Source organism: Salvia hispanica, chromosome 3 (assembly GCF_023119035.1).
Source record: "Salvia hispanica cultivar TCC Black 2014 chromosome 3, UniMelb_Shisp_WGS_1.0, whole genome shotgun sequence".
Taxonomy (NCBI): domain Eukaryota; kingdom Viridiplantae; phylum Streptophyta; class Magnoliopsida; order Lamiales; family Lamiaceae; genus Salvia; species Salvia hispanica.
Genome location: NC_062967.1, coordinates 8456534 through 8469618, shown reverse-complemented (window position 1 = coordinate 8469618; position 13085 = coordinate 8456534). Strand labels below are relative to the sequence as shown.

Sequence of the window (13085 nt, the reverse complement as noted above, 5' to 3'; positions counted from 1 at the left end):
ATTTTGATTCTTCATTATGACTTTATGAGTCATTCAATAAATAACTTCACATAAAATAGAAATAAAGAAAATAAATGAAAATAGAGACGATGATAAGTTACTTGTAACACACATCTATCTTAACCCGGAAAATTTGGGCATAAATTTTACTGACTTTGATGAAACTGTTAAGCACGATGCAATTACTAACAAAATGTCACTAATTATAAGGTATCTATTAGTATATTTTATTATGTTGAAGGAGTTCCAAAATCAACAAATCTATGTGACCAAATTTTGTACAACCAAAAACTAATTTATTTGAAAAGAAATAGGTTTATTTAAGCTTTTAATTAAAATATATGAATGTATATATAATACATGGAAAGTGTATAATATTTTGGTCATATATTTATGATTTATGCATAATTTTTTTTATTTTTTGGAACAATAAATTTAATTAATGCATATTTTAATTCAAATTTTAAAAGTAATAGAAAGAAAATTCAAATATAAACATAAAAAAATGAGATTAAAGGCTAATAAGTCTTTTTAACTTATCCACTTACTATATTTATGATTTTAATATATAATTAATACTTCAAATTATTAATATTACCTTATTTTGGTTGCACAAAAATTTAGTTGTTTATCCTCACTTCAAAAATAGCTAAACAATGTTTGATGGAGTACTAATTAACTAATCAATGTCAAATCAACTGTCACATTTCTTCCAAAAGAATATAGGAGTACTAAAAATAAAAAACCAATTTAAAAACTCACAAAAGTTTGATTACTTGGTTAATCATTCTTTATTTTCATTTGAATGGCATAGTGGATACCATTCGTTAGTTAATTGCTATCAGCCATTTATATTTTTTAGCTAGTTTTAACTCCTTCAACATATAAAATAAATAAATTACAAATAGTACATTTGTGATTAAGCACCATAAAAATAGTTGAATATATGGCCAAAATTTTACGATTTTACCCATTTGAAATGTTACATGTGTTATAATTCATACATTCATTCACCAACTCCACTTTCCAAAAGTATATAATTCGATTAATTGTTTTATTTATTGAATTTCTGTTCATGTAATTCAGAGTAAAACACACACCTACTGTTAGGTGAAATTGCATTAAATACTCATGTCGCTTATAAATTACCAAACAACCCATGTGAAGCAAAAACATTAGAAAGCAAAAAAAACTTTTGGTTTCACTACTATTACAATTTCCATTTGATATAAGGTTTATTTATTATATATAGAATCTTCTCATAATACAGAAATTACAGATTCCAACTAAAGCATGTGGAACGATGTGAAATTGGAAAAGAAAGTTGAAAATAAAATGGGTTCAAAATTATTTATAATAATTATATAAAATCATACGGCAACTAAGTATGATTTTATAATTTTTTCATAAGTTAAAACAAAAATCCACTAATAAGAAAAACTCCGTAATATAATTTTTTCTTTCAACGTGACAGTGAACGTGACAACTAAGTATGCTAAATTCCATATTTGTCTTCAATCTAACAATCAAATTAGTGCCACAAAATACTACAAAAGGGCCCACACATTGAAAACGCGCAAAATAGATGGAATCGCCACCAACTATTTCTCTAATTTAATTAGATGGAATCATAACAATAATAATATTATTATTTAAATTAAATTTTTTTTATTAATTTTTCATTACACAATTTTTAAAATTAAAATATTAAATTATGCGATTTAAAATTTTCTCCATTATGTCATTCGTATACGAATTAATATCGTTTGATAATTTTAAAAAATAAATAAGAAAATAAAAGAATAAATACTACTCCCTCCATCGCCGATTAATTGTCACTCTTTTTCATTTCGGTCCGTCCCTCAATAATTGTCACACTTCATTTTTACCATAAAGGGTAAGTAGGTCTCAATTCCACTAACTCACTTCACTCACATTTAAAATCAATATAAATAAGTGGATCTCACTTCCACTAACTTTTTCAACCAACTTTTCTTTATATTTCTTAAAACTCGTGCTCGGTCAAAAAGTGACAATTAATCGGGGACGAAGGGAGTATTATAACGAAAAATGTCGTTTAAATATCTTCAAAAGACACGACATTTTGTGCATGAGATAATTGAAAAAAATAAAATAAGATTAACCCAAATTTGACTAAATTTATAATTTGAATAATTATTGCTCTAATAATAATTAGATGGAATTGCATTAAGTCATTAACCACAGTCCAATTCCAATTTCTCTAGGGAGGAAATGGAAAAAGGAAGTAAAATTAAGTACTCCACTTATTTGGTGTGGAAAACATAATAAAGTAAAAGATTAGGGGTGCATTTTGCAAAACATTTATTACTTTGCGTAAGTAAAATAGTAAGGTGAGAAAACGCAACACGTGGCAATCATCCGCGAGCTCAGCTGTAAAAATAGACGGTTGAGTTACGTTGCCGCTGACTCTCTTCTCTCCTTACATTCCGTTTTAGCTGCTGTTACTTTTCATAGCTCAAGAACAAATCCAATCTCTTCTCTCTCTCTCTCTCTCTCTCTCTCTCTCTCTCTAGTTTGTCTCCTCTTCAACCGTTTCTTCCTCTTTCTACCTTCTTCTCTTCTTCTTCTAATCACCCTTTTAAATCTCTCTCCATCGATTTCTCGTATTGGGATTGAAGAATTTTTGCATAGAGGTACATACAAACCTTCTCATTTCCTCTTATTATGTCGTATTTATTCAAATCAATGGTCAATATGTAAAACGGGGCGATGTTTGTTTCGATTGATTCGAGTGAAATATTGCTAGTGCGACTAATTCGTTGAATTTGGAATCGCGTGAGAAAAAAAGATCCAATTTTGATGGGGTGATTAATTATGCCTTTAATTTTCATTAATCCCAAAAATTGGATTCGTTTCTTGATTTCAATTTTGAATTTGTCAGAAGAATTTGAATGTTGGCAGTTGCTTTTGCTTCGCTTTTCCTTTTGGGTGAGCTGTCATTGGTCAGGGACAAGATGGATCTACAAGACACTACCTTTTCCCCTTTTCCTTTACCAAATCCCTAATTTTGTTAGCATCTTTAGATTTTTATTTTTCCCCCTTTGATGGGCTGGATAAGTATTACAAGAATCTAGCATAAATTTGATCACTTTTGTGCTTGATTGCAACAAACAAAGTAAAAATTTCAAGATCTTTTTGCAGGCATTGTTTGATGTTTGTGTTGACTTCGAATCTGATTAGAAGGGGTGATGACGAATCGTGTTTACGATGGATTGATAGGGTTGACTCGAATGTGCGGTTAAGCACTGTTGTGTTGTTTGTTGTGTGATTGAGTTTTAGCAATGGCTATTGCTGGTTTGCATAATGTATCGGCTTTTGGGACCTTCTTTCGGGACTCCCAATCTAATGCTTCGAGGCAGTGGAGCGATGAGCCTGGCACGCCTCGCACCAGGGCATCCTCTCTCTTGCAGATGTGGCGGGAGCTCGAGGGTGACCATGTGGTGAGCCCTTCTTATAGGTCAAGGGGGCGGAGAGTTTCCCGTAGGAGTGATACTGGGCACGAGCTTGATATCTCTGAGGATGCTGATGAAACTAACGCTCGAGCTGTTATAGGTTCAGAGGTGGATCACGACGATAACAATAGTGTCATATCCGAACAATCTAGTGACTTGGGAGAAACAGAGCGGGAACGAGTGAGACAGATATTTCAAGAGTGGATGAACAGTGGTGCGATGAGCCCTTCACCTAACCGTTCGGGACCACAGGGGCTTGGTGAGAATGAGTGTGAAAGGGTGAGAATTATAAGAGAATGGGTGCAGACGAATTCCCGGGAGAGAAACAATCAGGCATCAGTTGGAGACGGAGGTACTGAGGCCGGTTCTCATATTGAGCAGGTGCGTGAGGGATTGGCTGTCGCGCATCGTGAGACCACTGCACGTCGGCCCATTCGCAGATTATGTGGCAGACAAACTCTGCTTGATCTTCTCCAAAGGGCTCAGTTTGAGAGGAAGGAAGAACTCCAGGGTCTGTTGGAGCACAGGCCCGTGTCCGATTTCACCCACCGCAATCGCATACAGGTGATTGTATATTTTATTTCCTCTAATTTTCCTATGCATCATATTATGTTATGTCTATGTTGAATTGCTATATTCTTTACCTTGCACTGCTGATTTTGTGTAAACCATCTGTTAACGACGGATACAAGGTCAATAAAGAGTACTTTAATTGATCACCCTCACGATCTCACCTAATTTATGCCTATTTCAGGCTTTGCTTAGGGGTAGATTCTTAAGAAACGAGACAATGGCACCGGACATCAGACCATCGTCTGTTGCTGTAACAGAACTGGGTATGCTAAGACAACGGCATACTGTCTCTGGCCTAAGGTATATTGAAGATATATTTATCGACTGTTTTACCATTTCGACATTGCAGTTCTAAAAAACTTTACTTGGTACTGATAAATTATGTTTATCTTGATGATTAATGAGGATTAGTTATCAATCAAAATATTCCTGTTAAACTAATGGTATTATAATATGGCAAAACAGGGAAGGCTTCCTTTCCAAATTAGAAAAATCTGCTTCTACTTCAACAAACAGTTCTGATTCTTGGTTGAGTGATCAAATCCATTCTGAATTAGAGTCTACGTTGCAAGAAAGAGATACAGCCGTAAGTTCGCCAACACCCGACTTGGAAAGTGTTGCGGACAGAAATGGGGGTCCCCAGGAATTTGGAAGAGAAGTCGCTGAAGCTGAGAACCAAGTTGTGCGTGACTTGGGTAATGCGGAAGATGTTTCTTCTGGGAATGAGGGACGTGGGCAAGAAATGTCTCCGTACATTGATGTCGGTCAACAAGATGTTCCATTTGATATCGCAAGTGTTGGTACTGTAGAGGGCCAAGTTTTGGACAGCGAGGTGACTGAGGAAGTGTCCACCACTGAGGGAGCTGGTGTTAATAGACATGAAGAAGAGATAAATGTAACAATAACCAATGAGTTTACATTAGAAACTGACATACCACACGATCATTTCGAATCGAGAAGTGGTGTGAGTTATGATGAGGAATTTGCATCCCGTACTGTTGACTTGGAAGGAAATGCGGACGAACAATTTGACGGGCCAGTGGATTCTGTAGCTGACATTGAAGAATGGGTGGATACCAGTGGAGAATCAATGGCTAGAAGTTGGCAGGAAGCCTCTCATACTGAGTTGTTACGAGAAACATCTGATAACAATGCTGCAGTGCAAGATCGGATGCAAGAATCACACGACGACTGGCCAAGCCACGACTTACAGGAGGCTATTGATAGTTGGCTGGGTATGCCTTCTGCAGAGGTCGGTGAGTCCGTTGGAAGACTAGATTCATTCTATTACTCTGATGACGACAATGCTCACAGTATCGAACTCCGGGAACTTTTCAGCCGGTATGCAAAGATTTAATATAAGTTTGTGTAATCTCATTCATCAGAATATGACTCTCTCAAGTTTTTGATATAAATATCCTTTTGTGATGCAGGAGACGCGTCTCTGGTCTTCTTCGAAGTGGTTTCCGTGAGAGCCTCAACCAGATGCTACAATCTCACGTGGAAAGGCAAGGTCATGCCTCTGGCGATTGGGAAATGGAGAACGAATCTTCTTCTCCTAGTCTAGTTGATCAAGACCAAGGAGAGCAACCAAATGGTGACCGAGCCTTGGATGTTGCAGAGAGAAATTCATTCGCTCCGGAATCTTCCTTCGTCTCTGCTCCCCGGCCACTCTGGGACGAGGAAATGCAGGGGGCGAGCTTGCCTCACTTCAACTTGAGCCAGCATTTCGGAACGGTAATATCACATTTCCTAATCCTTTCGTCTGTTTGTCCAAAATATCGTGTTAGAGCATCTTTTCGTGTGCTCATCGATCAAGTTAACGTGTATTAGGACTGGGAGGTGGTTAACGAGCTGAGAGCCGACATGGCCAAGCTTCAGCAGAGGTTAAACAACATGCAAGGCATGCTGGAACAATGCATGGACATGCAAATCGAGCTGCAGCGTTCAGTGCGCCAAGAGGTTTCCGCTGCTCTAAACCGGTCCTTCACAACAAAAGGCAAGTGTGACTATGAGGCAAAACTAATAACGTCATCTAGCTTCGTCCCTTGACCATTTTCACGATATCAAATGCAGGGACATCGAAAAGGACCCCTCCCCACGACGAGTCTCAATTGGACTGTGTGAGGAAAGGGATCTGCTGCTTGTGTCACGACACCAACATCGATACGTTATTGTACAGGTAACGATATTTTCGTTTGATGCTCGGTTCTATCTTGGATTCTTGTGAAATGATCTTTCCTTTAACATTATGCAAAATGGTGATGAAAATGAACATACAGATGTGGGCACATGTGCACCTGTTCCAAGTGTGCTGATAAACTGATCCAGGACACGAGGAAGTGTCCGATGTGCCGGGCCCCGGTAGTCGAGGCGGTCCGAGCTTACTTTATCCAGTGAATAAAAATCAAAGATGAAATTAGAGTTTAGTAGATTTATCTGATTCAGGATGAGGAAGTTGCTTGATGATTGAGCTCTTTTTTCTTACAGCAACTAAAGTTGTTTAACAAAAGTAGGTGATATATTTGACCAGATAGTCATTGGTATTTTTGGATGGCTTCTGTTGTGAATAAAGAGTAGCACGGCCTGAGGGGTGTGGTTGAGTGGACGAGACTCGTCATTCGTAACCGAACGTCAGGGGATTGTCGATCTTTGGCTTTGGGGAAGGAATAGCCTTAAATTTTCGGGTCTTCAAGGTGCCTACACATACACGAGTGGATTAGTCACTGGGTCTGCCGGTTGAAATCTTGACAGAGCCAAGAAAAAAGAGTGGCATGAGAGATTGATGAATGGGGTGAAAGCTGATAATTGATTGGTGCATTGCACATGTGCAGTAGTCAATGAATTATGGGCTGCATTATTTGTTGTATCATTTGACACTTTGAGATATGTATTTATTTGGAGTGATTATATATAGTGGCAAAACCCAATTTCTCTTACTTTGCTCGTTTCCCATATCATTAATAATTTTTTTTCAAATTATGAAATTAATACTATATGTACTTCATTCCTTTATAGTTAAATATCCCATATTATTATTTTAGAATATCCACTATTGTAATTCTCATTTCATTTTTACTATTTTATGGTAAATAGATCTTAAATTTCACCAATTTATTTCACATTTTATTACTATAAAACTAAAAAAATATATAGTAGTACTATTATTTTGCAAATTTACTTGTGTTGTAAATTTTACATAAATGTTCTAATAGTACTAATATAAGCACTCTGTAACTGGTGTCTGGTGAACTGAAAAAATGTGTTTTTTTAGTATGGGAGACAAGAGAACAAAAGTTTAGGTGGAAATTATGTTGATTTTTGTAAGAATCTTTTTAATTTCAACTTTTAAATATCTTGTTGGCTAATTAAAGTATATTCTTGAGGGTTGCTTTCGGCTATAGACTTAAATCGTGCTATTCACATGTGCTAATCACTTTTTAGCAGTAGTAATTATGTCTAGTAATTATATTCTCTCTATACATACATAAACTTATCATTCACTTAAGTTTGATGAATCGAATCATAATTACATATCAATAATTGTTTTGTTAAATTCAAAAATGACAGATCTGTTAGTTGTATGATCGATAAGTGATATATACATCAAAAGTAGAGTAGAAAGGAAAAATAGTCTTGCCGGTAACATGTGATAGTTCCTTGTGTTACTAGGAAATGAATATACATCATTATATAGTCATGGGTTAATAAATGACATAAATATATTTGAACCGATCCCTCCACGTCACTGCTTAGTTAGTCAATATGAGTGTGACACAAGAGACATTGATATCTCTGATGATATGATTATAATACTATGTTGAATTGGTCATTCTTGATAGTACAAGAGTAAAAGTAAGTAACTTTTCCGCCTTTTCCCTATTTTATCAATTTGTGATACTCAATTAATGTGTTTTCATGCGTTTAGCCACTAAAATTCGGATTGAGTTCTCATTTTTCACCATTGCTCCAAAAAATTTTCGAGTGTTTAATGACGTATTTAAAGACGGCTTCACAAGCTGCTAGAAAGATCTAATTTTTTCCTTTAGTATAAGCTAAATAAGCCATGATCGCTTTGATATGCAACTATTTTACAAGACCGACGTCAAATGATGCAGGTTTGAGATTTAATAATTTACACAAATATATTACTATTATTAAAGCAGACTATTTTCACCTAATAAATTTTCTCTAAAGTTATGTTTGTGAATCCGACATTGTAGTAGCGAACGAGCCTTATATATTCATTCTGGCACGTTTAAGTACAAAATCAACACCGGTTTATATTAATGAAATAAAGAAAGGAGTGTAAACATTACAATATATCTCAATATATGAGCCTTTTTTTTTTTTTTGCAATAAATATAAAATATGCATGAACTTTTAATTTATTTTATACAAAGCCATGATTGGTAAGTCCCATGTCATTTTATATAATATCCCTGTATTTTTCACGTCAATCTCTGGCATGCCAGGTTGGTATTTCCAGATACTTACTATAAATTGTTCACAAGATAAACCAAATTTCTTTATTTCGAATGTAGTAGAACTTATCTAGAAATAGAAATTAAAAAAATTTGGATGATTTACATTCGTTGACGAGACAAATTAAAATGTCATGATTTAGTAGTACTATTTGCGAAGCTAACCAAAAATTGGAAATTGAAATGAAAAAGGTATGGACGATTTACAGTCGCAATAACTAGTAGAATAGTTTGGATTAAAAACTAGCGGTTCTACGAAACGACGTGGGATTAGCGAGATGAGAGCAACTAGAAGCTCTCCTGACAGTGACACCAATGGAGCTGACGTCCAAACAGATCTCATCGTTGGGCCTGAACAGCTCAGCGGAGCGGCAGAGGGGGCAGGTCACGTGCGCCGCGAGCCACGTGTCGAGACAGCTGGGATGGAACACGTGGCCGCAGTAGGGGATCATTTTAACCGTCTCCGTCTCACTGAACTCGCCCAGGCAGATCGGGCACTCCTCGATCATCCTGTGCTTCGCGGCCCCACCGTACGGAACTAGCGGCAGCGAATCAACGGCCGAGCTGTCCAGTCCTCCGCCGCCGCACTTGCGGTGAGGAGGCACGGCGGCGGTGGCGGTGGCGGTGGCGAAGCGGCGGATGTAGATGGAGAAGAAGGCGAGGAAGAAGAGAGCGGTGAGGAGGACTAGGATTGTGAGGGCCATGGAGGAGTCGAAGACGGGGGCAGCTTGCAGGAGCGGCGGAGTTCTGGAAGTTTCTGGATTGCCATTGAAGGAATCGACGTCGGAGGTTTGGATGAATCTTCTCGAGATTGAAATTGCGCTCATTTTTTTCAATTTTTGTTTATCATCAATTCAGTTTCACCACCACTGATATCTGATGATGATGATTAAGAGAGTGAGAGAGAGAGAGAGACAAAAATTGGATATGAGTATATATACATTATATATAAACGTTACAGAGAGAGATGGCTGTGAGGTTAATTTGGAGGGTTTGGTGAAAGCGAAACTGGGGAAGGGGAGTGGTTCCTGATAAGCTTTTATTTATGTTATGTTACGTTTTTTCTTTTTATTTATTTCATTTCATTTTCAGTTTCTACTTGTAATACTGCAAAATTGAAAACTTAGTTTTGTCAGCTAATGATGGGGAATGGGATTTATCTTGACGGATTTTGAAAATAATGGGAAATTATTTAATGGAGATTGAATTAAGATAAATAATTGGTGACACTTTGCCAAATTGATATTTGATGATTTGTTGAATAAATTGTTACAAAAGTATATTTACGCTATTTAATTATAGGCTAATCAATTTAGTTATTTTTATTAGTGACTTATTGTTGTTGGGTTTGGGCTTTAAATGAGTGAAAAATCAAATTCTATTTATTTTAAGTACTCCTTTCGTCTCATAGTAGATGTCACACTTTCTTTTTTAGTTTGTCCTATAAAAGATGTCACATTTCTAATTTTGGAAAAAGTTCTTTCACACATGAATAAAAAGCTTATATTTCTATCTTCATTTTACATATAAAACAAAATCTCCTAAGATCTCGTGTCGTCACACAAGTGTGACATTTTCTGTGGGGCAGGGAGAGTAGTAATTAAGTAGAACTTTGGTTTTTATTAATGTATCAAAACTCACATCTACTTTTGTTTATTAAAAGAATACATTCAGGTACGCTTCAATTGGATTAGTGGGACAAATTTCGGATTTTTATGAAATATCTTGTTTAAATGAATTTTGACGTGTTATATGTATTAATTCGGACCGCTTGTGTCATCTTTCATGATCATATTCTATCTGAAAAATTTCCATTATTTTTTTGTATATTTCGAAACACAATTCCAAGCCATGTTTCAAATCAGATTTGGTCCCCATTTGAGATTTTTTCCACATATTTATGAGGGAACTTCTTTAACTATTGGGCAATGTGATCTAAATTAAAATTTGAATAGTAACACCCAATAATGAATAATTTAGATTTATCCATACTGTATACTGATATTTGTTTAATAGTTACATAGTTCAGTAGCGTTGTAGAATTGTCCAGAAAATTCTCGAGATTATATTAATTACACCATTTTGGAATGTGTTAATTAGAAACGTGACTAAGTAGCTAAATCTCACCTTAAGCTATAATTGCAAACTATAGTTCTAGATAATTCAATTCTCCTTTCGCTATTTGCCACTTCATCACAAAAATCGATTACAAAAATTAGGACCGATCTACCCCACAAATCCAAGCCATTTAGAGCCTTATTCTAGATTCAGTTTTTTAAATTTAAAAAATAAAAATAAAAATTTGCACCCTCATATGACATATCCTTATTTATTTTTTATTGATTTACGCCTATTAAAAAGTTACTGTTTATGTGTTTCAACAAGTAATTAACTCCATTCATAATTCGTAATACAACATGAAGTAAACACGATATTTGGACATTTTGGGGAAAATAATGTTAAAATATTGTTGCCATTGATGCTGATTTGGGTCTATCTTCTTTTGTGACAAATGTTAATTGTATGTGCAAGGCCTAATTAAATGAGAAACATGTCTTACGTGTTAATAAATTAACGGTGTGAAAGCTCATTACGAATTGAGTCCGTGACACCAATTATCTCTTTCTTACAAAAGGGGAAACATTGTTGAAGATTATTTTTTTTGTTTTGTTATTTTTTTAGGTGATACGACATATGTCACCAATATTCACTCAATTGTTTGTTTGATGACAAATTTATTGGAGTCCTAGTCCACACTTTATCCATTTGTGGTATTTGGTTGGATATAGCCTTCTATTTAATCTCGACAGTGTTAAGTATTTTTTTTTCTGTGGAGAGTATTATGTACACACAATTATAACTTGTCTCGAGATGAAGTATCGGGTCGTATCTATTTGACCTAATATTATTCTTAAGAAACGATCTTAAATAGTAGGAGTAGTAATTCATTAAACCAAACATCACTTTGACCAAGATTGTCAAACAAAGAGTGATAATATAATCTTTACTCTAATTGGGCTATCAAATTATATGTTTCCTAATTCAATCTGAATATATTTTATTTTGTAGTAATTCTTATGGGTGTTAAATGCACCAGATTTTATATTAATTGCATTAGATAATGGGCCTATAGCCCAATTATATATATACAAAATAAGCATAAAATGCGTCTGAGACTCTGATATGGTCCCATTATAGTCAAATGATTGGGCTACCTTACTAACTTACTTACGCTTCAATTAATACACATAAATATTACAAATGTTTTTAAACATTTGATTTCCTCCTGCAGGAACATGATTATGGTGCAAGAGATGATTAAGGAGTATAAAAGAAAAAAAATTGAGAAGGACTTAAATGTAGTACTCTCTCCGTTCCGCGGTAATAGAGGCGTTTCTTTTTAGCACGGAATTTAAGAAAAAAATTGTGTTAAAGTGAGTTAAATAAAGGAAGAATAAAGTGAAAAGTGAAAAGTGAAAAAGGTAGAGAGATGAAGAAATAATAAATTAGGAGAGAGTAAAGTAAGAGATAAGAAATGTGTTGACTTTTGCTATAAAAGGAAATGACTCAACTATTATGGAACGTACCGAAATGGCAAAATGACTCAACTACCGCGCGGAACGGAGGGAATAATTAATAGTTTTTCAAAGGTATATGATGATATTCTTTTGAGTTGAGAACTTGAGATACTTAAAAGAAGTACAAATCTCATTTTTAAGTCACATAATTTAAAGTGTACTCTTTAACATAAAAATAATAAACAGCATCCATTATGATTTATTCTTATACTATTACAACAAGAATGGATATTCCAATATTGCCACACTTAAATTTATAATAACATAAACATGAAAATTATTTGGTCTTATATGATTATTTGTTCACCAAATTGTGAATTACAGATTATTTAGACAAAACTGATAAAGTTTAGTCGCTCTTCCATCAATTAGATCAACTTCTTGGCCGCAACGATTCGCAGCTTTTGCATCCGAAGCCATTTGAGGAATGCAATCTTTGGCAATTTGTATATAATAACCACAACAACCATCGACTATTGGGCCATAATATTCATCAAAACAAAAGGCATAGAAAATTGACTCCAAGCAATTATTAGATATGACAACTTGGTAGCATGTATCACTATTTTTTTCATTTGTGATTGGATAAATTATGTTGCCATTAATTTCTTGGAATTCACCAGAAATCACTCCACTGATAATCAGAAAAATTAGGATATGAATCATGGTGAAAGTGTTGATGTGAAATGCCTAGGTTAATTGACTTCTTATAATAATAGTATTCAAGAAAGTTATAGATGGTTAATTTAATTGGATGCATGCGTTTCATTCCTTCAATTTAATTATCCCAATTGAAACCTATGAAATATTAATTGGGCTATCAAATTATATGTTTTCGAATTCATTCTGAAAATATTTTCTTTTGTAGTATACTACTACAAGAATTCCTATTTCTTATGGGAGTTAAATGCACTAGATATTAATTGCATTAGATAATGGGCCTATAGCCCAATTAT

General features: G+C 34.8%; 2 protein-coding genes across 2 annotated transcripts; one reads left to right on the top strand and one right to left on the bottom strand.

Annotated features, from left to right (window-relative positions):
• Positions 1 to 2506: 2506 nt before the first annotated feature.
• Positions 2507 to 7006, top strand: LOC125213608. The gene is made up of 8 exons (XM_048114252.1): positions 2507 to 2675; positions 3184 to 4058; positions 4249 to 4367; positions 4533 to 5408; positions 5501 to 5804; positions 5901 to 6066; positions 6144 to 6249; positions 6350 to 7006. The coding sequence occupies exons 2-8, from the start codon at positions 3324 to 3326 to the stop codon at positions 6465 to 6467; spliced, it is 2424 nt and encodes an 807-aa protein (XP_047970209.1). The 5' UTR covers positions 2507 to 2675; positions 3184 to 3323; the 3' UTR covers positions 6468 to 7006.
• Positions 7007 to 8582: 1576 nt separating this feature from the next.
• On the bottom strand, positions 8583 to 9620 carry LOC125212169 (RING-H2 finger protein ATL57-like). The gene has a single exon (XM_048112256.1). The coding sequence runs from the start codon at positions 9376 to 9378 to the stop codon at positions 8788 to 8790; it is 591 nt and encodes a 196-aa protein (XP_047968213.1). The 5' UTR covers positions 9379 to 9620; the 3' UTR covers positions 8583 to 8787.
• Between the last annotated feature and the right edge of the window lie 3465 nt (positions 9621 to 13085).

Excerpts from the sequence above, each read along its gene's own strand:
- LOC125213608 (XM_048114252.1), top strand. The coding sequence starts at position 3,324 with ATGGCTATTGCTGGTTTGCATAATGTATCGGCTTTTGGGACCTTCTTT. Across the intron at positions 4,059-4,248 it reads CCCACCGCAATCGCATACAG|GCTTTGCTTAGGGGTAGATT; the intron begins GTGATTGTATAT and ends TGCCTATTTCAG. Across the intron at positions 5,409-5,500 it reads CTCCGGGAACTTTTCAGCCG|GAGACGCGTCTCTGGTCTTC; the intron begins GTATGCAAAGAT and ends TTTGTGATGCAG.
- LOC125212169 (XM_048112256.1), bottom strand. The coding sequence starts at position 9,378 with ATGAGCGCAATTTCAATCTCGAGAAGATTCATCCAAACCTCCGACGTC.